General features: G+C 37.7%; 1 protein-coding gene across 1 annotated transcript in view; it reads left to right on the top strand.

Moving 5' to 3' along the window:
* The first annotated feature begins 3,047 nt into the window (after positions 1–3,047).
* The window catches only part of si:ch211-1e14.1 (UPF0606 protein KIAA1549), a 48,182-nt gene continuing 25,348 nt past the window's right edge, over positions 3,048–25,881 (top strand). The window contains exons 1-6 of the mRNA XM_042496611.1: positions 3,048–3,207; positions 4,969–5,259; positions 21,476–23,647; positions 23,810–23,898; positions 24,461–24,620; positions 24,728–24,858. Coding sequence (XP_042352545.1) covers positions 5,127–5,259; positions 21,476–23,647; positions 23,810–23,898; positions 24,461–24,620; positions 24,728–24,858 — 2,685 coding nt within the window. The 5' untranslated portion in view covers positions 3,048–3,207; positions 4,969–5,126. The remainder of the gene's footprint in view (positions 3,208–4,968; positions 5,260–21,475; positions 23,648–23,809; positions 23,899–24,460; positions 24,621–24,727; positions 24,859–25,881) is intronic.

Genomic DNA, 25,881 nt, shown 5'->3' with positions numbered 1-25,881 from the left:
ATCTAGAAGTGGTAGACCAAAGCTGCATTCAAAGCCTGTTTACACTACAAAATAATTAATCTAAAGCTAGAGGTCATGTCAAAGTCCAAATCCCTTTTGGTACATTCTCAAAAATGTGAATCAGAGTAGCGCAATAATGCATCAAATAGCTACTTGCACAACAAGTTTCATGCAAGCAATTTATCAATTCATTTACATTTTCTAAAGACCTAAGAGTGCATCAAACCCTGACCCCCTTTTTGTGTCCATTGCTGTATGGTTTCTCAATGGTGTAAAATCTCATTCTGTGTCGATAAAGCTAATGTGTGCTGCAGTATTTGCTAGTATACTTCTCTGTTAACTGTCTTTTCTTATTTACTTTTGTTTATCGGGGTGTGATGTCTTATTATTTCAATCTGTTGACGTAGCGTTCTATGTATACCCTGTTCCTTAGCCTAATATTATTAAGTATGTTATGAGAATGGATATTTTACTGGCTTTATAGAATGTTTAAATAAATATAATAATGACAATAAGAAGAAGGATTAATTAAACCTCCTAACAAGTTGAGTACTTGCTACTAAGCGCTTGTGTTACCATTATGATGTTGTGTGCTTCTCTTAATCATTTTCGTTGTAGAAAAATGGAGTGAATTTATATTAGGCTTCGAAAAAACTAATGATAGCATTGTAAATTTCACAGGAGGATTTTAACAGACAAACAGCTTCGTCAAATAGAAGAATATAGTTATTTTAATTGTCCTCTTTACTAACTGTAGGGTGAGAAGGGGCTCGCGTTGTGGTGAACTATGTTATAGCTTGTTATTCACTGTTACTTTTGATCATTTTTTCGGTCTCCGAGGTGAATCGAGTTATTAATGAGAATTTGTATGCTCACATATGCATATTGTATATGTGTAGAAATGTAATCACACTTTGTCTTGGATTTACATTAAACTGTTAAGTCACGACGGCACCAGTCTTATGTTTTCTACTGTACTGTTGTGTGTGTGTGTGTGTGTGTGTGTGTGTGTGTGTGTGTAATATATATATATATATATATATATATAATAGAGAGAGAGAGAGAGAGAGAGAGAAAGTAAAAGCGAAATAAAGAAAAAAGCAAAGTAAAAAAAAAACAAGGAAATGACATAAGAAAAGTGTTTTAAGAAATATTATTCTGATACATGATTTTATGATAATTACAATAACTTTCCGTACATTTTTTCCTAGCCTTCCTCTAAAAATATAAATATACTTGTATATACTTTCATTGCAATTTGTAGAATATTTATTGTAATGTTGCTCATTGCCTTTTTCCCCATGTTTTCAAAAGAAACCTTGCTCAGGTTTCAGAGGTTTACATATTTCTGAAAGGTGTTTGAATACAGCACCAAAAAAAAAAAAAAAAAAGATCCAGGTTTCAATCATCATAACATAAAAATATCTTTCTTTTTTATTATTATTATTATTACTTATTTTTCTAATGTTTAAAGGTCATGCACATAGGTGTTTTCTCTTATTTCATTTATACACTCTACTGAAGTGACCCTGAGTAGGGGGGAGATGTTAAAACATCTATGTCACAAATTTGTTTTGGTGAGGGTAACATGTCAGTTTTATACAATCAAAAGTAAAAAAAAATTGGTCTGTGTGAACTGAATATTACAATGTGTTAGATAGAGATCATGGAAATGTGTTACCCGCAGTTAATAGGCAAAGGAATTATTAACATTTTGATAAAAGAAAATGTTATTAGTCAGCACTTAATTTCATTCATGCTGGCAATTTTTATGCAGCAATTTGTGCCTTTTTGCGTCAATTTATGGTGTAAATGCCTTTGATTACGTCAAAATAAAAGTCCTCTCTTACTATTATGGTTGAGTGGAAAAATGCACATGTTCAAAATATTGAGCTCGATGTCTCCTCTGCGTCCCCCTGAAATCGACACCTGTGTACTTGAGGGTTTTTTTTGTATAAGCGTAGCATGCTGTGTCTTTTGCATCTGAAAATCTAAAATCGGAATCTGTAAATGCAACTATAGCCAGGTAAAAGCCAGGTATAGCCAGGTAAAAAGTAGACATACACCTCTTGAATGCATGGGAGTAATAAAAAAGTAGCATAAACTAGGACAATAATACTCAAGTTAAGTAAAAATACCTAAAATGACAGGTTTCCAATACAGTGCTTAGTTCTATTACAGATTGAATGCATAAACGCTTTTTTAAAATATAAGATATCAAGTCATGTCATCAATAATATAAGCATTTTGGGATTTATTTTTCCATGATACCATGACACACACCTCCATCTACACCTCCCTACCACATGTTCAATAAAGGGTAATTGGGAGTAATTGAAAGAAAGAATTGATCTGCATCTGCAACGTTAGTCATACCACTAGGTGGCGGTGTGCACCAAAATGTTGACGTCTACAAACTGGCACTGACGTGATTAGGTTATGTTGATCATCTCCATTTATTTTCAACCACAAAACCTTGCTATGCACGATGTTTGCAGCATGCACCAAAGTGCAAGCTCTTTGCAATGTGGTGCATGTCGTTTCTGACTGAAATCATGCATTATAACAGAAAAGGAGAGTGCATTTGTACTGTGTCTCACCACAAACACGCTGCGCTTAAACAGGCTTAAAAATGTTGATGTAATTGTAAATGAAAAGGCTCGGGAGTGCAACAACCAGAACATGAATGAATCCTTGCAGAAAATAGATCAGATATTTAACTCTTTGTGCTTCCTCACAGCGTGAAAAGGTAAACTCTATTCAGCCAGTAAACATGCTGACATTGATATATGCATCTCTAGATGTATACCTTGTTAAGTATGGCATCATCGCATGAGGCAACGTTGCCGTGGAAGCCGCAGACGCCAGTCGAGGAGAACCAACCTAATTTTTTAAAACCACTGTGACAGAAACGACGTGCAGCCAATGAGAGACGGTGTCGATAAATTAGAAACTAATCAGATCAACCGGGGGGCGGGACTAACCCAATCCTCAGGACGGGAGAAGGTAACTGTTACCAAAAGAGTGTCAGATGAAAGCCAGCGACCAGCTCGTGCACAGTCATCTCACGCTGAAATTACTCCAAAACGCAGGCAGGTGGTTGCATGAAGGTTAATGACGAAGCACCAGGCAGCATTTTGTATCATTCACGGATATTTCTCTCCACCCAGACAAAGGAACTGACAGAGCTGGAGCTGCCTTTTTTTGGTAAGTCTGAATGCGCAGCTATGAGCAGGCTGACAGGAATGGCTGGAGGAAAGGAGGAAAAATATCGTGTTATCTGTGCACTCTTAGCTAGCTTGTGGGAATATGACCAAAGTATTTTAGCTAACTCATTTATAGCATGTTGCTGTGACACTTAAGGATGCTTTGTGTAGCCTGACGAAGAGACACATGACCGTTTAACTTGCAAGTAACAGGACGGGATGTAGGACAAGAGACTGTACTGTATCATGATGAGACCCTCTGAAAGCTAGCGACACAGCCGGGGGATGAAGTCTGTGTGCGGGGTCTCTTTTCCTCATTCACCAAGTTAAACGGTTACCTGCCTATGGAGAGTTAGTTCACTTCATTTAATAACTCCTAATGTCTGTTATTGTATGTTATTTACGTTGCCCTGTAATGACCTGGTTGGCCATGTGCATGAAATGTGTCTGGTGATGTGTCCAAAACTGTTTCCCCGTCGATGTGTTTTCCTCTATCTAAACATGACCCCAACCCTTTCTTTTTTACATGGTTTGATACTTACAGCACTTATTAACCATTTACATATTTCATTTATCTTTTATTTCTATTGTGCTTATCTAAACCAGTTACAAAGTGCTTTACAATACAAAACCATACAATATAAGAAAATACGGCATGATTCACAAAATGCAATTAAAATGTAATACAAACACATCCATGTATGTATTCATACATCTGTATACATACACATACACATATATACATAGTGGAATATGCATAATAAAAAATATTGTTATATTTTTTATATTCTTACTTCTGTGTTCCCCTCTCCCAAAGTTTTTTTAATGAGATATATCTATATAGACATATTTTATATTATATGCTATATTTTATATTATTTAAACTGTCATTTTATAACTACAACTTTGATCACTGCAACCAAACAATGGTAAACTAGGAGCTAGTTAGCTGATCCTTCCTCTGCCCTCCTGAGCATGTGGACCAAACCCTTTTTATTTTATTAAAAAAAGAAAAAAAACCTGTATGGTTTTTATAAGGAAAACTTGAAGTATTTTTCACTCACTTGGTCCTCATGCACGTATGAGTGGGAATCACAATACAAAAATATCACGATACTTGAGTCATGATATAATAATATTGCAACTTGAAATATTTTGCAACATGCAGTATTGCAGTAACATAAAGTGATATACTGTGATTATGCTCCCAAAGGAAAACATTGACAATATCTGTTTTATCTTAGGTTTTAGAGATAAAATGTTGCATCTGTTTTTCAATACACTATTGCCGCACAAAATATCACAATGCTAGGCTGTATCAGTGTTTTTTTTCCACACTGTATGAATGAAATGAATCACTGTAGAAATGTATCGCTTAATTGTTTATTAAAGGCCCAGTGTATAGATTTAGCAAAAATTAAGGTAATGACTTAAACAAAATGAAAAATAGAAAAAGCTAATTGCCTCAAAATCATAATAATAATAATTATTTCTAGAAGAATGAACTTATACCAACTGACCCATCTGTCCCTGTTATTGCAAGCTGCACAGGTATTGCCATTATTGTGTGTCTTAAGAATGCAACTTTAATCACATTAAGGTTTTTGAATAATATGAAAAGAGTGTGAGCTCATGTGTACTTCAGTTTAGCAGTGGTTGTTTTCAGTTAACTGCTAATGAATTCATGAATTGAAGCTCAAGTAGTAAAGAAGTGGTTGCTTTGTTTTGAGCATCACACTGTTGCTCTTTTGTTTTCCGACAGCCATTCTTCATTGAGAGCACATGTTATGGAAGGAGGGGCCTTAAACTAAAGGAGACCAAACCAGGCGACCTGAAATAACCAAAACCTTCATTATCGCTTCGAAATGAATCTTCTCTTCTTAACTGGATGAAATGCCTTGACCTCCCCCCCGCCGTACCATGGCAGGTTTAGTCTCCTCTGTGGGTTTGGTGGTGATGCTCAAGGCTCTCATGCACGCCCGCGGCCAGCGTGCAGTGTTGCTGGGGATGACAGTGTTGGTAACAGTGATCGCAGCTGACTCACCTGTTGCAGGTAAGAGAACACCTTTCGCTGACTCACACAACACTAACACTAATTTGTACTGTGTGTTCCATAACTGCCACAGCATCTAGTACAACATCAGTTAGCTTTGAAGAACAATAACAAGTTATAGATACCAAGATCAGTCTAAGGTGCACTTGTGAGGAGACGAATTCAAACCAACAATAACTATTGAAATCATTTTCAAGGACAAAAATATCCACTACTGTTTCTTAATTTAGTACAAGAGGTGGCAAAATCAACAAATGTTAAAAACAGTGATTATGGTATTTGTGGAACAGAACCCTGTGCTTGTGCTGTGTATATCACCGGTTCCCAACCTGAGGGTCCTGACCCTGCAAGGGGACATGAAATCTGTACAGTCGGCCCATTGCAGCATTTAAGTCATTTATATGAAAAAACACAAACAAATTGCTATTTTTATGTTTCACAACTAGTAAGATGTAAACTTTAGAAAAATCTCGCAAGATAAGGGCACAGTGAAGACCTGAACATAGCTGTACTCAGATAACCTTCATTCTCTGCTGAACAGCCTTGTCCTGCATTAGAAAAGTTAAAAGAGCTAAAAAAAACAAAAAAACAAACAGTTAAAACAACCCAAAAGCCAATAGAAAAATGGCCAGGCAGGTGTTGGGTAAAAAAAACAGAATTTGTCCAAAAAGATGCCTTTCAAGAATCAGTGATTGTTCAATAAAACTATAATAGAGGCTGAGAATCATATAAAAGTTCCTAAAAAAAAAATATGAATGTAAACCCATTCTGATGCAATATTCACAGGGAACTTCTCAAAATTCATCCAAATTGCTGGTTTCACACAAACTTCTTGCAATTATTGCTTTCACTATTTAGATTAGTTGGACAATTTATCAGTTGTTGTGTAATTTTTTGTTATGCATTGAATATTATGTGAAATATTCTCTAATTTATGTCACTTAGTCCAGTTTTCATCAGTCAACTCACTGGTATAAAATAGCTCCCTTAAGGAAAAAGGTTGGGAACGTCTGGTGTATATCACTCAGTCTCACTGAATAACGTCATAAATTGAACCAAACTGAAAGTAAACCTGAATGCTATGTTGAGTTTATGTTTGTTTAAATGTCTTAATGGCTTAAAGGATCCAGTGGATTAGTTTCTAAAAGCCCTTGTCCTGAGGACTGGGTTAAAATCAAAAGTTTACAGCCATACTTTGTACACCGCTTGTCCCGTATAGGCCTGCAGGAAATAACAAAAAACATTCAACTGTCCTATTTTTTATTTTATTTTTATATAAATTGACTTCAGTTAAAAGTGCTTATTTTCTGCATTGCTTTTCCTCATGTAGGGAATACTTCGTACAACTGCAGTCTTGTTTGTTGGCCACTGAGCAGCTGCACTGGAGCAGTCTGGTTCATTATGTGCCTTGCTCAAGGCCAACTTCGCCAGCAACCTTCCAGTCATAAGCTCGCTATCCTAACCTTCACGCTGTTATCAACTTAAAGCTTGTCATCCTGTTAATACAAAGAAACAACATGTTAGATGGCATAAGGCCCTAACACTGCAACTATTTCTTTTCAGTTTTTCAGTCAGTTTACCTCCACTTCACCTTACTAATGTCTCTTTTTTCATGTGAACAAAATGTGTGTGACCCTGGGTTGTGATATTCATAATGAAGACACTCACATATTAGATGCTGGATTTTCACAAGAGAAGTGGCTCTATCCCTAAAGTACACAGACTGAAGCGTTAAACCACTTTCAAGTAATTAGGGAAAGAGAATGGGTGTTTTCCCGTGGCTTACTTTTATAGATAGTGACGTGATCCCAGTGACACCCTTCCCCCCGACATACACATTGCCCTGCGAAAAGAGCATTTTTAAGAGCAGCCAAAAACTCTTGATATTGTGTTGTAATAGGATTATGCAGTAATGCCAGGGTGAGAGCCTTGTGCAGGAATACAGGAATTAGTAAATTGTAATCTCTTTTAATGAACAGCTTTTTTAAGGTAACCTATAATGTGGCCTACCAACTTTCTTCAGTTTATCACTAATGTATTTGGGACATTGTGTCATATTTCAGATTTTGTCGGACTACTGACCTGGTGTATACAAAGTATGGTTGAGCCATATTAGCGACAATTTAAAGATTGTTGAAGTGTGAAGTTTTATATTTTTGTATAAAGTATATATTTTTTTCTGTTTCTGCCATTCAACATTTGCTTATCAGACTCAATCAGCTGTGTGTTTACTAACTAGTTTACATTTAGTCCCACTGTGTGGAGATGCTGCTCCTAAAGCTATTATGGGCTGTAAAATACAATAGTTTTCTCTTTTTTATACCAAACTTGAGATGTAGGATAACTGCTTTTCTTTTCTTTCTTGTTCCCTTGGTTGGAGACTAAGAAGTGGGCTGGTGTCAGATGCTGTGCACTTTGCTGTGCTCAATCTTTGCCTTTCACGATCTGTATTTCCAAAGGAATACTTAACCTGGATTTATCAGGGTTGTTTCATCTCTTACAGGCAGATATCTTCTGCCAAAGCACAGAGGTTTGATTTATTGATATTTGCTCTTGGTTTTGATCGTCACTCTACTAAACACTGAGGAGCATCTCATGGACAGTTTTCCTGTGGCAGAATGCAAACCACTGCACCACAAGAGAATACATTTATCAGCCAAGGTTTGGACAGATTTCAGATGACTGCATGCTGTTCTGAATCAGCCTGTTTTGTTTTAACTGATCTAATTATTTCTCCATAAAGGGAACATTGAGAGAAATGTAAGAATAGTAAAATTACTACACTTAATGAGTGTGCTGTTTGTAAAGTTTGACATGTCATAGTTGTAAAAATCTGGAATGTAATTCAGGTTTACAACAACCACAATGCCTACAGTAAATAAAGTGACAACAGTATAATTAGTATAATTCTTTACTCGTATGTTGGCCCATACACTTCAGCATACCTGAAGATTACACTTCACTACTACACCAAAACTGCTGATGTTTAGAACATGAATAAGCAAAAAACATTTTTCTGTCAGGCTTGTTTTACATCCATTTCCACAGATTTTTTCAAACACCCTTTAAATGTAATTAAATGTTTGCACAGGCTTGTCATATATCACCAAAGGAATGCACGATCATTGGCTCGGTGACAGTTGATTGTTTGAGAAACTTTTTTATGATGAATGCTGCTTCCTTTATTTAAGAAGTGCAGAATATTGTCAATCACTGATCATGACACCAGCTTCTGCCTAATCCTTTAAAAGTGCAGTCATTTGATGTGTAGTCATCTTGGCTTTTACTTGAGTTTAACAATCTTTTTTTTTTACATGAGCACAAATCATTTTAGGTATTACATATCAAGAAAATTAAGCTCTAATATGAGTTTGTGTGGCTGAAGATGATTTTTTTTTTTTAAATATCTCACAATGTGAAGTGAAATACTGGCAGCAGTGGGACCTGTTCTTTTTGACAGTTGGATCAGTATTATATTTACAAGCTAAATCACAGTAGTTAAGGTGAGAGCAAACACTGTTTCTTCTTGGACATGATTGCCCCTGACTGTTTCACAAGATTACAGTTTTTAAAAAACATATTACCTGTGTGTCATAGCCAAAGCTCTAATTAGTTGGTGAGGCAAAAGTAACTCATAAACCTCCAAAGATTATGGTAAAATGTTTGCCCCAATGATGGAATTTGCTAGAAAATCCCTGGTTATTTTATGACGGCAAGTGCTCATAATTGTTACAATCGCTGTACGGTTCACTTAATCCATGCTCGCAATGACAACTGTGTTTCCATTGTGTAATTCAACAGTGAAATCACCAGTCACACAGATTTTCTCTTGCAGACTCAGAAAAGCACACTTTATAGTTTCTAGGTCAAATAGAGCATGGCCGACTGAAGTATAATTGTTCCTCCAGACCCGACATCACACAGTAATTTCCCTCTTTCATACTTCCCTGCTTCTCTTGGTCTTTCTGCTCAATTTCTGTGAAAGACATCGTTCCACATCTACACCCTAGATCCAAAATTCAAGGTCTTTATAAACATATAGAATACAATTAGAAACTTTATATGTAATGCCATAAAGTGCCTTTGCCGTTTTGCTTCAACAGTCTCTGTCGCTCTCTGCACTGCAGTGGCTGGCAAGTTCAACACAGCAAGCTGCAGGCCAGCAAAGTCCTGGCTAATTACCAGTGCAGCCCGTTGCCATGTGAAATGTGATCTGTGTGGGATGACAATATGGCCATTCATTATTCATTAGAGCTGGGAGCCAGTTGCAGATCAATGGGTAGAACCTATCAAAAGTCAAACAGTGGCTACTTTTGCTCTCACCAAGCCTGCAGCTTGACCAGAAAGATCTATTGGACAGCAGCCTGTGGCTGACCCTGCATTTCTACTCGCTGGCCTCTCCCACCATTATTTGGCTGTAGGGAGGGCAGTGGAAGCTGGTCTGCTGGTCTGCTGGTCTGCTGGTCAAGGGGAAGTCAATAATAGCAGACACATTTGAAAAACAGCTAGCTAATGTTATTCTTCCAGTTGATAAGCAGTGTCTATAATATATCCTGATATATTCACAAGTTATTGTCATATATATATAGTTATAAAGTCAGCTATTGTCAGGGTGGCTGTAGTATCATTTACCTAATTTTTTCCAGTTGTCTGCCATTACCTGCATCATACTGGTAGGTTGTGATGTGAAGGTACCATGGTGGGGGCCTGTGTATGTACATCTGTTAGTGATTTTGTGTACCCTTTTTTTGTGTTTCACCAAGGCAATTTTCCACTGCAGTTTCAGCATCCTAAAGTGTCCAAACACAGCAAGAATATTGTGTAGAACAACAATCTTATTAAATCAAGGACTCAAACAACTAATCAGTGTTTTGTTATTTAGTTGTGTTTGTTTTATTTGTTTGTAGCCAGATTCGGTGGTCATTAATAAATTACTAGTTTCTGGTATATTAAGGTATTAACTTTAACCATGTTATTTGAACTTTCACAATATTTAAAAATATATATGGTACAAAATAACCACCGTTAGGGTTGTAGGGTTCTTGTCAATATTTATTATACATAGCTTTTTATCAATTAGCTTCGCATTATGTGAAACATTGCATAACACTTGAGGGATACATCGATTGCAGTTAACATGATAATTTCTTTAGTTCCATATTCATTATCTTGGCTTATAGAATATCTGTTTATTCAGGTTTTGGGGAAATAAAACTAAGTCTTGTGACAGTGTCAAGTTTAACATGATAAAGGCATTGAACTGTGTAGTTAGAGAGTCACCAAATGCAAGCTGTTATTGTTAAAATTAACTTTGATCTCACTAGAAACACTTCCCCGACTGCACTTACAGTTTCATGCGCTTATGGCCTGTCAGTGTTTAGAGCTTGAAGTGCACAATTCAAAGTTCGCGACATAACAGAAGGCAAACATTGAGGCCATACTGTGCTGAGCCCAAAATCACTATTATATGTGCTCTGATGAACTGCAGCTGATTATTTATATATTTATCACAGCAGATGGTGCGGTTCAGCCAGGCCTCTTTTGAGCTACTCCAGGCTAAATCATTTTGTTTTGGAGCTGTCAGCATCACAGAAACTACTTAGAAATCAAACAGTAGGTATTTCATGTAACTGTGCACAGATATATATAAGAGAGCTTAACCTAAACCGGTAGACAGTGTTTGTCCTCCCGGGATCTAAAGCCTGTGCTGTGAGGATGGAGGCTAAAGTAGAGGAGGGTGCTGAGTGACACAGTCCTCTTGGCCTCTCCGGTTACAAGACTTTGCCTTCCTGTCTTTCGAAGAAAATCAGGACTGCAGAGAGTAAAGGAGTGTACGCAGTGTGTGTCTGTGTGTGTGTATGCTTGTCCCTGCGTGCATAGTGCAGGGCTTGTTTTGAAAGGATGACACAATGGCTTGGCACCATCAAAATCCACTCTTTGAAATGATTTATATATATATCATAGCCATCAATTTTTGGGAGACTTGGATTTTTTACAAACTTAAGTTATTAAATCCTTAAATCTGTCATACAGTAGCCTGACATGCTACAAATCCCCGAAGACTCAATGAAAACGTCCACTGAAAAGTCCACTTTCCTTGTATCAAACTGTACCTTTAACTCAGATCCTCTCTGTTGCCTCTCTTCCTCTTTCTCAATTGCACCCTTGTACCACTCCCCCTTCTCCTGCCCCCCCGCCTCTTTCTTGCTCTCCCCTTTCTCTTATCTTAAAAAAGTATACCCTCAGGAAAATGAAGCAAGGGTCACATAAATATTTGATGAAGTGCAGGCATGACCTCAGTCAGGTCTCCATTCTCATGCTCATTCTGGCCAAATCAGACCGCTGAATTAATTTAGATGTTCAACTACAACTTCAATTACAAAAACTTTCTGTTGCGTTTTACCTTCATTGACCCATCAGATAGTGGGCAAGATCTGGATCAGCATTCAAACTTCTGTTTAGAACATTTGCTTTAATGATTAAAACCTGTTTTTTTTTAATCTTTTACTGATTGATGGAAGGTAAATACGACAAGAAATTGTGCCGGAAAGCAACTGGTGTAGGTTTCTAATAAATTCTATGAAGTGTTATGAAGTTGTTTTTTTTTCCAAGGGGGTCCCACTTGAGTTTTGGAGGAGATCTTGATCTAATTGAACTTCTCTGATAAAAACAATGGAATCTTGACCATCTTAAAAGCTTCCCCGATATACCAAATGTCAACACAGCCGTATCTTGATTGTTCGACTGCACTCAGCATACGCAGCTCCTGCCAACTGAAAAGAGCCAGTCACGCAAGGGGCTTAGCTGAAAACAGAACCATGTGTGGGGTTGTAGTTAGCTAGCATTAATACCAAAAGACCCTTTCTTCTCTGTCTTCTTTTTTTTTTCAAATTACACAACCATTAAATAACTTTTTTTTTGCAATAAGCAGTCTGGCAAACATAGGAAACGATATCATTAGAGGACTCTGTAATTGGTATCTCAGGTTTCTCGGCACACATAGGAATGTATGTGTGTTTTCGTGCATGATTCTGTGTGGCGGGTGCATGTGCACACACAAGCACATGTCTGTGTTTCACAGCTGCTTGGATACAAGTTGTTTGGCTGCCATAGAAACGTTATACTGAGAATCAAAGGCAGGTTGACTTTCATAAAATGCCTCAGAAATCAGTACTGAACAGCTCAGTTGGACATTGCGTCTTTGTGGTGTGTGTTTCTCTGTCCGTGTGTAATGTGATTGTACAGGGATCCATACAGCTCTGTCTCCTCCACTCAGAAAGTAGCACACTCATCCATTCACTAGGCAAATCATATTTAGGCTTCACCCAGCCACTTGCAGTAACAGAGACAGAAACATATTTTTTGTCCTTTTCATGTTCTGCAAATGCTACTGCGAACGTAACTGTTTTGTCTGTCAACTCTCAAAAGTACAAATATTTCACTGAAGGACACTGATTCTGTTTTGGGTATTACCTTGTCGACTTGTTTTGTATATGAGGTTTGGTTTGAGTAAAGGAGAATGAGGGGAAAGTATTTTCTGTGATTCAATTCCAGACATCAACAGAGTGCTGTCTGCAGAAAGGCATTATCGGGTCTTTTTCAGCCTTAGGATCAGTAGTCATGAGAGGACAGCAAAGCCAAAATCACATTTTGTCTTGCTTGGAGGATTTACATCTGTTTGTGTTCATTGTTGCAGGCTTTATTCAAGTTTTCCTTCATAAAGAAGAATATGTCTGTGTTTTTATTATCCATTGAGGATTCAGCACCCACTTTCAACAAGTTATATTGTGAGTGAGTGCGTTGTATTTTTTTTATTGTTATTATACATTCCCAGATTTTATAGTTTACTCTTCAAATTTTAACTTTTTAGAGAGGGAATCTTTTTTTTCAAACTTTAACCTGTATTCAAAAATATATTAAATGTATCAGTTTTAGGAATATAATTCTAAAATCTTGCATAAAATTTAATATATAAACTACTAAGCATTTCTACTTACACATTTCATACAAGTCCCAAAGCAATATATTTTGGCTAATAATAAAGATTAAAAAAAAGAGCTGCAGTGCAATAAAGGCAATAATCACAAAGAACCATTCCTTGCCCTCCTTATTATGAGATATATCTGAACATACTCTTACTCGTTTGACTCTGACTGCGCCGTTAGCATTCTGTAAAGGTTAAATTAAGGAAACTTAAGTAAAATTAAGCAAGTAAAACAAAAAATGTGCTACTACAGCACAAACAAAAAAAAACAAGTTTCCTCTGCCATCTTAATTTGCATGTTTAAAAAAATGATTTATTCAGACACAGTATCCCTCTGTAGAGTTATTCTAAACAGTCACACATAAATGTTAGTGGAGAGATGTGATGATCCAATAAATCATCTCATTACATTTAGTCAATTGTCATCCCAGGTAAATGGGTTAGCGCTATTTCAGCTGCCTGAAGTTGTGTCTGCCTTCAGCACAGTCACTCTCTCTACCCCATTGCATCCTTTTTTACTTTATTGTGGGGATTTTGTAAAGGAACATCAGATCAGCAAACAACAGTAATAATCCCTCTCTTGAAATCCTTTTATATGATTGCTGGCAATGATCCAAGCCCTCAACCAGATGTATAAACGTAAGCAGAACAAACCAACCAAGCCACAAGAAGAGCATTTTATTTGTGTCATCATCCATTTGAATATGGCCAAACGAGTTTTCAAGGAACTGACGTTCACCAACGCTGCTACAAAATGCTTATCTCTTGATTTAATAGTATTGCGATACTTGGGTGCCCATTCCATAAGAATTGCGTTTTTAAGTTTTGCGATTCCATATTACAATTTGTTGTTATTTTTTATTTATTTATTTTAAGGAGTTTTTGTTTGTTTGTTTCTTTGGCTTTTTCCTTTTTTACATATAGGACAGCTTAAGCATGAAAGGGAGAGAGAGAGAGAGAGGACAACATGCATCAAAGGGCCGCAGGTTGGAGTCAAACCTACAGCCGCTGTGGCGAGGACACAGCTTGTGTACATTGAGCGCCCCAATTTATTGGGATTTTTGTTTACTTTTTTTAAACTAAAACCATGGGGGTTGAATCATACAGTCCCAGAGACTGTATATCAAGAAGCATATTTCCAATAATAAAACACATTACATTAGTTTTTCCTGACTTTTATTTCAGCAGCATCATATATTGCATAAAAAGTGGTAAATAAAGTGTACATGTACAATAGACTGATTAAAAAGTGCTTCCTTGAATGTATAATGTACTGCGGCTCCAAGCTGTAAACCACGTTTTGAACACCTGTATTTAATACAGACAAAGGTCTTTGCAGATAAAATGAGCAATTGAGTTTGTAATGCATTTTGCTTTCTCTTTATGGCTGTCAATATCCCCTCCAGGGTCCACTGGCTTGCATTTAGGGCTGAACAATAAATCGAATTATTATTGAAATCACAATGTGGCCAAATGGTGAGAGCTGTCATTTTTTTGATCAAATTCAAATGTGTCACAGCATACCATTTTAAGTGAAGCCTTGTGCTGTTATAGAGAGACCCTGGCCTACAAATCATTTTTCAGACATCAGGGAACAACATGCTCTGTTGATACAAATTTTAGCTAAAATTAAATTAAATTTTTAAAAATATATATTTAATATATATTTTTTGTTGTTTTGTGAAAATAAAATGCAAAAATTACGNACCATTTTAAGTGAAGCCTTGTGCTGTTATAGAGAGACCCTGGCCTACAAATCATTTTTCAGACATCAGGGAACAACATGCTCTGTTGATACAAATTTTAGCTAAAATTAAATTTAAATTTTTAAAAATATATATTTAATATATATTTTTTGTTGTTTTGTGAAAATAAAATGCAAAAATTACGATTCTCACTAAAATTGGGACTCATATCACAATTGCAATACTTACTACTAATCACCATATCTCTCTCTCTCTCTCTCTCTCTCTCTCTCTCTCTCTCTCTCTCTCTCTCTCTATATATATATATATATATATATATATATATATATATATATATATATATATATATATATATATATACACATATATATATATCCCAGATAACACACTGGATTTTCGCAGGTTGTGGTTGTAGACCATTTCTCTGCTTTCTCACTTCGGCTTTTAATGGATATGATGTCACTTCACTCATAAATTGCAACATTAAAAAAAAAAAAAATCTTTTTTCAAATATCTGATACTTAAGTGAACATATTTTCCCACCCCCAAAGTTTATAGCAGAAAATTACACCACATTTTAGAGAACAGTAAAGATAAAAACTAAACCAGCTTGCTTCCACTTACTCCAGTTGCTGCTGTGCATAATGTGACTGGTTAATTAGAAATAATACACCATGAAATAACTACCAGTTTATGGGCCACATATAGTAGAAGGCACAGAGTAAAACAACTGGAGACTTGTAGGATTTGTTAACCTGTCATTTTGGCCAAATGCAAATCAAGTTCATTGCCTGTACAAGGCAGCTATTCATTAAGCGAGTCGAAGCCAAAAGACACATCGAGGCCTGATGAATGGAAGTGGAATCTCATTAGCCTGGGATTTTTCATGTAATGAATAAGTGAAGATCTCACTGCATTAATTCCTCAGTGCTAGCAGAGTAATGAGACTCTGCATTTTTTTTTCATTCATTTTTTTAATGGCACAGGGTATTGTAACTTTGTTGGTTAAAAACAGGACAATATGTATTTATTTAAACAGCTTATATGTGTTTGTATAAACTAGACATGTATTTTATTTATCATTTTAATTACTGCTAATGCAATAACAGCCTGGCCCTTATTCTTTAATGAGTTTTTATTGGCAGAGAAATGGCGATCTGTATTCCAGATTGAAAAGAAAAGATTGAGCGGGAGAGCGAGATTACAATGAGTTAAGAAAAAAAACGTACTGGGACACTGTCATTTACATGAGCTAAGCACTTGACATTTATGCTCTCGTGACTTGATATTTAAAGGTGTCCCTCTGCAAGGGTCTTTAGCTTGGTCTCATGGACGGGGCCAACAATGCGTGGGCAGCCGAGTGCGACACACTCGTGTTTCGGGGGACAGGTGGCAGCGCTGCTCAGTCTTGAAGGCCTTTGTCAATATCTGCTTACTGTAATGTCAGCCTCAATTCAGTCCAGTCTCACATGCTCTGTGCCTGGCTGCTGTCTGTCGCACTGAGCTTTGACTGTCATTACCCAAGATTAGCCTTCAAGTGTTAAGACCATGCCTGCTTAGTTATGAAGAATTATAAGGAAGGTCTTCCTACAGTCATAATTCAGCATTGGTTTCACACAGTTTGGGATTTTATTTATAGGCTTTTTCAATAAAATTCGATCATTACTGTATTTTTAACCTCTAAACAAGAGTAAAGCGTCAAAACACTGTGCGTCATTAGTTCTACTGTGTATTCTAATTCAATTATTAGTATTGCCGTCGATCACCTGCCAACAATATTCTTTGTTTTAAATAGCTAAATGTTTTGTCATCCATTCATGCATGTTTGAGTGCCCTAAATGTGACTATAAATGAATTAAATTGTCACCGTAGGGTTGTGCTGAGATGAGGTGACATTTTGGGGTCATGTACCACTTAATGACCTCAAACATCAGCACTTTTTTTCTGACAAACATGGTCTCCTACAGAGGTTGTCTGTAAAGCTGTTGACTATACTTTTATGTATCTGTAGTAATTAAGATGTGTGTTTATTAACAGCTGCATGGAAAGTTAAGTGTAGAGCTAATCAGTATATGTTTGTTTGTTTTAGTGATCAGAGCACACATTTGCATTGAACACTCACTATTTGTTCCATACTGTGACTGACAGCTGAGATTATGATTTCAGTTTATATATTCAATTTTTTTCCACATTTAACTGTAGAAGACTTGACAGGATGAAGCAAACCAAATGCAGTTGCTTCTCCTTCATGCTCTGAACTTCATGCTCTGTTCTTGTGATTATTCATTACTTACAAAAAAAAAAGAGAAATGAGGACATCAATACAACCTTCATAGAACAGGCAAATGCATCCCTCTGTTAATAGTTAATAATATTATTTGGTCTGCTCAGAGTAAGCTGAAAGCGTATGTGTGTGCATCTGCCCAGCTGTGTGATCCGTCCCTGGGGGTTCAAACACTTGGCACAGCAGCCACAGAGCTGTGTGGCAGTTTGGAGAATGTGCAGAACAGACTTGCCTTCAGAGAAGAAAGTCTTGGCTTTTCCTTTCCAAGTCCTTTCCAATGGGCTCTGTTATAATAGCATGCTGACTCAATTAAGGTACCAGTGTAGGTTATAATTAAGTTGGGAGTTTTCTCTTGGGCCAAGCCAGAGGCAGTGGTGTTGCATGAAGCGATGCAGTAAATTTAAGATGACGCTCCAGAGTATATTCTATTTTGTTGATTCTTTTTATAAGTGATCTGTTCTGTGCTCCCAGCGTTTAAAAATAGTCTTCTCCCTCAGCTGATTCTGTGGCTATTTTCAAGTTTGTATGATTCTGCAGAGTCTCTGAACACTACAAAGAGCAGCAACATTACCAGCAGCTGCTGAGTCACTATTTAGAGGCAGTTGGTGGCTTGCTTCTGGCAATGGCAATAATGGCGCCTTAAAAGTTTTGCTCTGTTCAAGACCTACTTTCAAGGGGAAATTCAAGACATATGGTCTGTGTTGAGCTTATAAACAGAAATATTTCATTTTTTTTTGTTTTTTTTGCTGCCTTAATTTGGTCTATTTATGCATGTAAACTCAATGCATACATTACAGTTCATTTTGATTATCTATAAGCCCAAGAACCATAAGATGGCCTTAAAAGAGTACTTCAACCACAAAATGACCCTTTGTGTTTAAATTAGTCATGCTGTGTTACCTTGACTTCATGAAGAAAAGTTGATTGGCATGTTTAACAATAGCAAAGCCATATTAAAACATCAGTTTACAAACTCTCACACAACTCATGCAGTATAATCCAAGTCTCATCTATCCAGTGATATGCTCAGTAGTTCCTAAACACATGGGTATTTGCCCAAACCTTCCTTTTTTAAAACTGAACTGAAAATGAAACTTATCTATGCTCTTTCCAAAACTGAACTCCAGTACTAAGGTTTTCGAGCAAAAATGCATATGTCTGGTGGATAAACGAGACTAGGATTATACTGCACTAGTTGTGTGAGAATTTGTTAACTGCTGTTTTGATATAGTTTTGCTGTTGTTAATATGGTCCCAAATCATACAATAAATCAATATGTTTGCAGTTGTACTTGGAGACATGCAAGAAAAACAAAGTTTTCTGCACATCAAGATAACAAAGCATAACTAATTGGTTAACAAGTGGTTTTATGGGTGAAATATTCCTTTAAAGCTGTAGTTAATAACTTTTATAAAAAACAAGTTTTGACATATTTTTTAAAAAAAACTGTCACTTTAAACTGACAGTGGTACATAAGACACATAATTTGTGAAATAATGAAATTCCTCTGCCTTCATGTCGTGCTCCTTATGGCATTTGCAAAAATCCACCTCAGCTGATAAAAAAACAAACACTGAAGTGCTCAAAGGACATTAAAGCACACCTTCTTGAGTAATATTTCTTAAATCAGAGCCGACGAGTCTCTGATGCTGCTTTCAATCATGGCAATCACTGCTCATGAACTCAGATCAAACTGTCAAATTAAGCAGCACTGATCAAATATGAATCAAAATTCTGTTATTGTCATTGCCTATTTCTCAACAAATATGTTTTCAGAAACATATTTTAGTGTACTATCTAGCAGTAATATGAGAAAGTTTGGCTGGGCTGGTGGGTGTTGCTTGGATTTGGCTCGACTGTTTTCAACTTGGCTGCCAGGACACAATCTTTCTCATTTTACAGCTTAACAGTGCACACAAGTCCTATGTGAAAACATTTGAGGCAAAAAACAGGGCAGTGCAGTAACAGAATCTTGATTCACATTTGATCAGCACTGCCCTGTTTTTGGCCTCAGTTCAGGAGCAGTGACCAACATGATTGGCAGCTGCTTTAAGGACTCTAAGGCTCTGATTTTGTTCAACTGCAGTGGATTCTTGCCAGTGCCATTAGGAGCACTTTAAGGAGTTATGTGATTATTTCCACAGCGCAAAGTCATGTTTCATCCTACTTTATGTTGAACTATTTGTCCACACTGTTTTTTTGATGATGTTACAGTTGATTAAATCCTAAGGCTGATATCAGATAACAGACTGACAGGTAATCATGTGTGTAAAAGCCACTACTTTTTTCAATCAGTTACATCCAGTCATTGTGGAGAAAATAGATAATTAAACTCACTTTCAGTAATAATCAATTTATGGCCTCTTTATTAAAAGAAATTAGATTGGAGTGTGTGAGTGATAACAGTTCTTAGATGCAGCATCTCTGTCACAGTCTAGTGCTCATCTCTGTAATTTACTTGTTTGAAGACAGCCATTTATCTTTCTTTAATTCAATGTAATTATGTGATTATTTCCACAGATCATCTACCTCATGTACTACTATCAGGATATAGGTAACAGTTTCAGCAAAAATGACAAAAACTTTTTTTTTTTTTAAAGTTACCAACTACAGCTTTATGTGAGGTAAGACTTGCTTTCAGCAGAACCATTAAGCATCTGTTTGGGCTTTGAATATTATTCTATAAAACACATTTAAGCATATAAAAGAAAATCAGCTACATAGAACTGTTAAAAGTCTATTACCATGAATTATTGAAGAATTACTCTGCTACTTTCCCTCATAGCTCATGTCGACCCATGCAGTGTAATCAAGGCACTTCCCAAATGAAATCATGCATGATGCACTTTGTTATGCAACATGGAGAAAAAAGGCCTTTGGCACACAAATTAAGTTGGAAATGTATTGCATAAGCCACATTTGCCATTTCAACTCGTCTAGACTTTTGGCAGGTCTAATGTCACCCTTAAGGATTTTAATGTTGTGTATAAGAGGTAGAGTTCCTTCCTGATGAGCTGAAATCTGCACCATTTATCACTTCAAAGTCAGGTACCATAAAAAATGAAAGGGGTTGTTCTCTTTTGAGTGCATCACTAAAAAAGCAAAGGTCATCAAGGTACCAGGAACGACCATTCATTCATTTTGGAACATATGGTCAGTGCCTGTATGTCAGCATATTTCTTTAGTTCAAAACTGGAAGTGAGGGAAGCAGTCATTTTCAGCTTTCATTATGATTCCACATTGGTAGTGTTTTTAGCCTGTGAATATTTCCTTACATCTTACACATCATATTGACATTTTCTTCAGGATTAATGGTTTGATGTTGTGGCTACTTTAGCAAATGGGTCATTAGTTTGACTAGTTTCTAGATTTTTCAACAGCTACTGTGATATACTGTAAGGTAAAATGAGCTGGCTCCATAACAATTTTTTTCCAGTAAACCAACCTTAGTACGTTATATATCTGAAATTCCACTTTGTATCAATAGCTAGATCATCTGTCAATATAGTATTTTTTTTTTTAAAAAAGGTTAATGTTACATCCTAAACTTAAAACAGCTTCCCTCTACAGATCAGAGAGGTGTCGTACTGTACTACATGGTCTATGAATCACTCTGTGGCCTCTGTCCCAGAGGTGAATAGTGTCAGAATGACTCATTTCATGATGAATGGGAATCATATAAAACAGGTCCAGCAGGTCCAATATCCCTTGCTTTTTTCTCACAGATCAATGTTTATTTTGGTCATTCAAGGCCTGCGGCGCTTGACACAGTTTTTTTAAACTAAAGCTATCCCATTGATGAAATTCCATTGTTGTTCACTCCAGTTATACCACATAGCTTACAGTAGGGTGCCTGTCTGTCTGCCACGCAAAGTCATGTTTCATCCTACTTTACATTGAACTATTTGTCCACACTGTGTTTTTTGATGATGTTACAGTTGATTGAATCCTAAGGCTGATATCAGATAACAGACTGACAGGTAATCTTGTGTGTAAAAGCAACTACTTTTTTCAATCAGTTACCTCCAGTCATTGTGGAAAAAATAGATATTTAAACTCACTCGATTTATGGCCTCTTTATTAAAAGAAATTAGATCAGAGTGTGTGAGTGAAAACAGTTCTTAGATGCAGCATCTCTGTCACAGTCTAGTGCTCATCCCTGTAATTTACTTGTTTGAAGACAGCCATTTATCTTTCTTTAATTCAATAGTAAACTAAAGTGTTCTCTTTGTTCCTTTGCAGATGAGTCAAAGTTGGACTCTACGCTCAACCCTATGGGATTTCTTGGACATGATCCAAGTTCAACAGGGTCCAAATCATCAGCCTTACCAGTCTCACAGTATACTGCCTTTGAGAGCCCAGATTCACCTGGTGCCCTGCCATCCATGTCTGAAGCAAACCATGAAGTTAGGACTGCTGGAGTCACGCATTTCCAGTCGGGAAGTGTTGCTTCTGAAAGCTCCAAATCCTTCACAGCTAGTGACCTCCTTGCAGAAGAACCACATCCTCTTTCCACTCCATCTTTAAGCCCCTCAGAATCTGCGCTGGAGTCTAGTCCACAATTTGAGGCACCAGCTAAACCCTCTACGACCTGGAAGCAGACCAGGACAAAGTCTGCAAAGCAATCTTCCTCTCTCTCTCCAACTCCAACAAGATCACAGCCTCAATCAAATATATCCTTAGTATTATTAAGTCCCTCTGCTTTTACAAGGTCAACAACACCTCAGCTAGGTCTTGAGCAGAAATCAACATCCAACAAGCAGCAGGATGATGCATCAGATCAAACAGTGACAATCATGACTTCACTTCCTGCTGAGCCTCTTGAGCCCCCTAACTTGACTTTCACTGACTTTGCAGCTGATGAATCTTATGGTAAAGTCCTGGATGTGAACCAGTTAAGCCCGAGTAGTGCCCCCTTGGTGGAGAACAAACCAACACAGGAAATAAACATGCTCCCCAACCCAGATAAAATTCTGGCCCCTGGCTACAATGTGCCTTTCATTGCCCCTGACCCCACATCATCTTCATCTGAACCCACCGAGGTCTCTCCAGAGGACTTCTACCCCACTAACACCATGGAAGTGGACTGGGGGTCTGGGGACTACTTGGAGACAATGTCATTCTTAAATGCAGATGAAGAGGACTACTCTCTGGTCACCAAGGTGCCCTCTGACTCGTATGATCTTGAGGACTATACAGAAAGATATGACACATCCTTCCCTTCCAGAGTTGGCATATCACCTTCATCTTTGCATCCTCTTCATGTCTCACCTTCTCCCAGCCTCCAGACGGCGTACAGCACCATTGTTCCACTTAAATCCATTTATCCTTCCTCTTTGTCCTCCACAATTCACTATACACTGGACCCTTCTCCCTCAGCTAACAGTGAGATACCAGACATATCAGACATAGATTGGCCCGATACTTTCACAATTCAACCCACAGATGTTCTCTTACCTGACATGAACAGCTTGGAGTATTACACCACTCAGTTGACCAAGGAGAACAGCTCAGACACCGGAGCCGAACAAAGAGGGAATGTTACTGTGGTGTCCATCAGTGCTACAGACATCACACCCACAAACAGCTTAACCAATGATACAAAACCAACTGAAGATGAGTCCTCAAGTGAACCGTCAGGGTTTGAGCCTCAAGACGAATCGACCCCAGTAGCAACCACAGAGGCGAGTCCTCAGCTGGTCAATGCCTCTGAGCCTTTTCTGGATCCTTCTATAATCACAACCCACTTTTTTGATCCCTCTTCTTCTGTCTGGGATGGTCAGGTGTTCACCACAGATTGGCCTTCACATAGTCTAACTGTTAGCATGGATGACACTGTTTTAACCGAAGCAAGTGCCACACCTTTGCTGCCAGATGACGTAGTGTCTTCCTCCTCTCTGACAGATGTGCACTGGTTTGTTACAGAGCCATTCCCATCAAGTACCATACAGAGCACTCCTGTCTTAACTGCAACCCTAGTCTATTCCCCTGTTCCCACTGAACCTGCTGCCAACACCACAACTGGTACAACAGAACTAACTCCCCAAGACTCCACTTTTACAGCTGAATACACTCACAATATCACTTTAGTTTCAGCTGAACCCACCTCTAATGTCACTTTTGTCCCTCCGGTCGTGTTGGGGGATCAGGGGGTGACTGAAGATGGAGCTGACATACCAGCCACAATGACCTTGATCCCAACTAGCAGTGAAGCTAATAGAGTCTCTGCTGCGCCCACAACTACAACTGCCACCACTACTTCTCATCAAGCCACAACTAGAATTACTGCCACCACAGACGCCTCAACTAGTGTCAGCATCATTTCCACCACTGGTGGAAAGACCACAACTACAGCACCAATATCAAAACAGTACCTCTGCAACCTTGACAGACCTGCCTATTTAGTAAAAATTGGTACGTTTGGCATTTACACGTTCTGTTATATTACAGTGATATTTAATGTAATCCACATCTATGATGTATGCAAATTGGGACTGAAAACTGTAATATGAATTCAAAATATATGAGAAATATAAAGGAATAGGCTGTAATACCATGCTTGTGCTTTCTTCAAAGGTTTTCCCTCTGGCGCCACCATTGGATATGCCAAATCTCAATTGAGAGACATACTGAAAGCTGAATTCAACAAGTCTGTGGAGCTGCAGGTAAATTTATCCCAGTAATTGAGATTGCATTGCTGACCTCTTGGCCAGGTCACTCTTGTGAAAGAGATCTTGATCTCAATGGGTTTCTTATCTGGTTAAATAAAGGTTAAAAAAAGAAAGATATTCTGATAATTTTAGGGTAATAGTGTGAGAGTTGTTAACCTTTTGCAAATTAAGAAGGACATTTAGCAGAAAAATAGGCACATTGTGATGCAAAAGAAATCTTATTAGAATATACAGTGACTCTGGGGTGTATGGACTGTTGTGTCAAGGCCCTCACATACAGTATATGTGTATTTCGGTGTATTTGTTTGTGTATGTATGTATCTATGTGGGTGTGTGTGTGTGTGTACCTTACAGTAGTTCAGATGAACCATGAGGACCAGACCGCTTCCTGAGTATTTTATCAGCAGTTCTGTGATAAACAAACCACAAGAGTAGTCATATCAAGATCCACAAGACTGCGATGACCTCTCATAAACATCCACTTTAACACAAGTCATTTAACTGTGAATGAATGATTCCAATGAGTAATTTCTCTTTGTTATATATTCCTGTCAAGGTTGTGGATCCTCCACCAAAGTTTGTGTTTCGGGTGGTGTCTGGTCCCATTGTGTACACGGCCATATCTGTCATCAATGCTCTGCGAAGGTCTGGGCGCCGCTTCCTGTCTGTGTCTCCCAACTGGGCAACACCAGACAGTAAATATCAAGTCCACACAGGTAATTGACCTTTCAGCGAGCTGTCTTGTTGTCAACATTCGAATTGATTGTGCTAACCTTTAGTTTTAAAACTTTAATAAAACTGCCCTTGTCTTCACTCCGTGCAGTGCTGCAGTTTGTTCCCAGTCACATAGATGTGCGGTACTGCAACTTCAGTGAGAGCATTGAGAAAGGTTTGACCATGGCCTTTGCGGAAGTGCGGCGGCGCTCAAAGGAGTCGACCAACTTCACAGTGCATGTGAGTGGCACTTGCATTTCAGCTGAGATGTTTTATTGGGATTTTCATTGTGGTTTCGCACCTTGGTGCTGAATGACTCAGTGACAACAATCTTGAGCCTTCTGAATAATATCCCCTCTCTGCCACAGCTGCTTACCTCTGGTGGAAGCTATAGCTTTACCAAAAATATTGTTTTGGGTTTTTTTAAAAGGAAAGGTTTTGTTTTTTTGTTATACAAAGAAAATTAAAATGAGCTAGTGAAAGATTAGTTGCTTTTTTGCTGACTGGGCTGACCCAAGACCGACTCCAGTCACTTCATCAGTAATTAAAGGGTGGCAGAAGTGGTTGGCTAGGGAGTCAGACAATTTTAAGTTAACTGTTTGCTGTAAAACCTGAATCACTAGTTTGGTTTGACAAAATTTCACACAAATGTCTTATAGTATAAAATGATGAAGTGACAACATTTTATATCCAAAAAGGTCATAGGCAAGCTTAACTGTGAAATCATAATTTTCTGCAAAAACATTTTTCTGTACATTACTCAACACCATAACACAGGAACAGAAGGGGAGATATTTGGGTAGATCTTGAATAAGTGACACTTATTTTGAACCTGTGCTGATTGTATAAATCTTCTGTGCTGAGGCGTCCCCGTTTTCACAGACACGATTATAAAATGTATCTGCAACTTGACTGGTTTTTAGAGGCATACAAATGCAAGGCTGTTATTTTAGGTTTTTTTTCTACCTGGTCATTAGGCAGATACATGAAAAACATACGTAACTCAAGTAACAACATAATTGTTTGATTAGTTGCTGTAAAGTCATTACTGAATGAATTTAGGAGCAGTAATACATTACACTGGTTATGACCATCTGCAAGGGTTTAGTGTTTAAACACCTTCGAGCTCAGGTCTTTCCTCACAATGACTGTCACTATGGACACCACACTAGTCTTCCTTTCCAGCTCACTCTCCATCTTACCATCACTCGTGAAAACGACCCCAGGACACTTCAATTAGATACTTTTACTTGAAGGGATTCA

The sequence above is a fragment of the Plectropomus leopardus genome, chromosome 11 (assembly GCF_008729295.1).
Source record: "Plectropomus leopardus isolate mb chromosome 11, YSFRI_Pleo_2.0, whole genome shotgun sequence".
In the NCBI taxonomy this organism is placed as follows: Eukaryota; Metazoa; Chordata; class Actinopteri; order Perciformes; family Serranidae; genus Plectropomus; species Plectropomus leopardus.
This window is presented reverse-complemented; position numbering and strand designations above follow the sequence as displayed.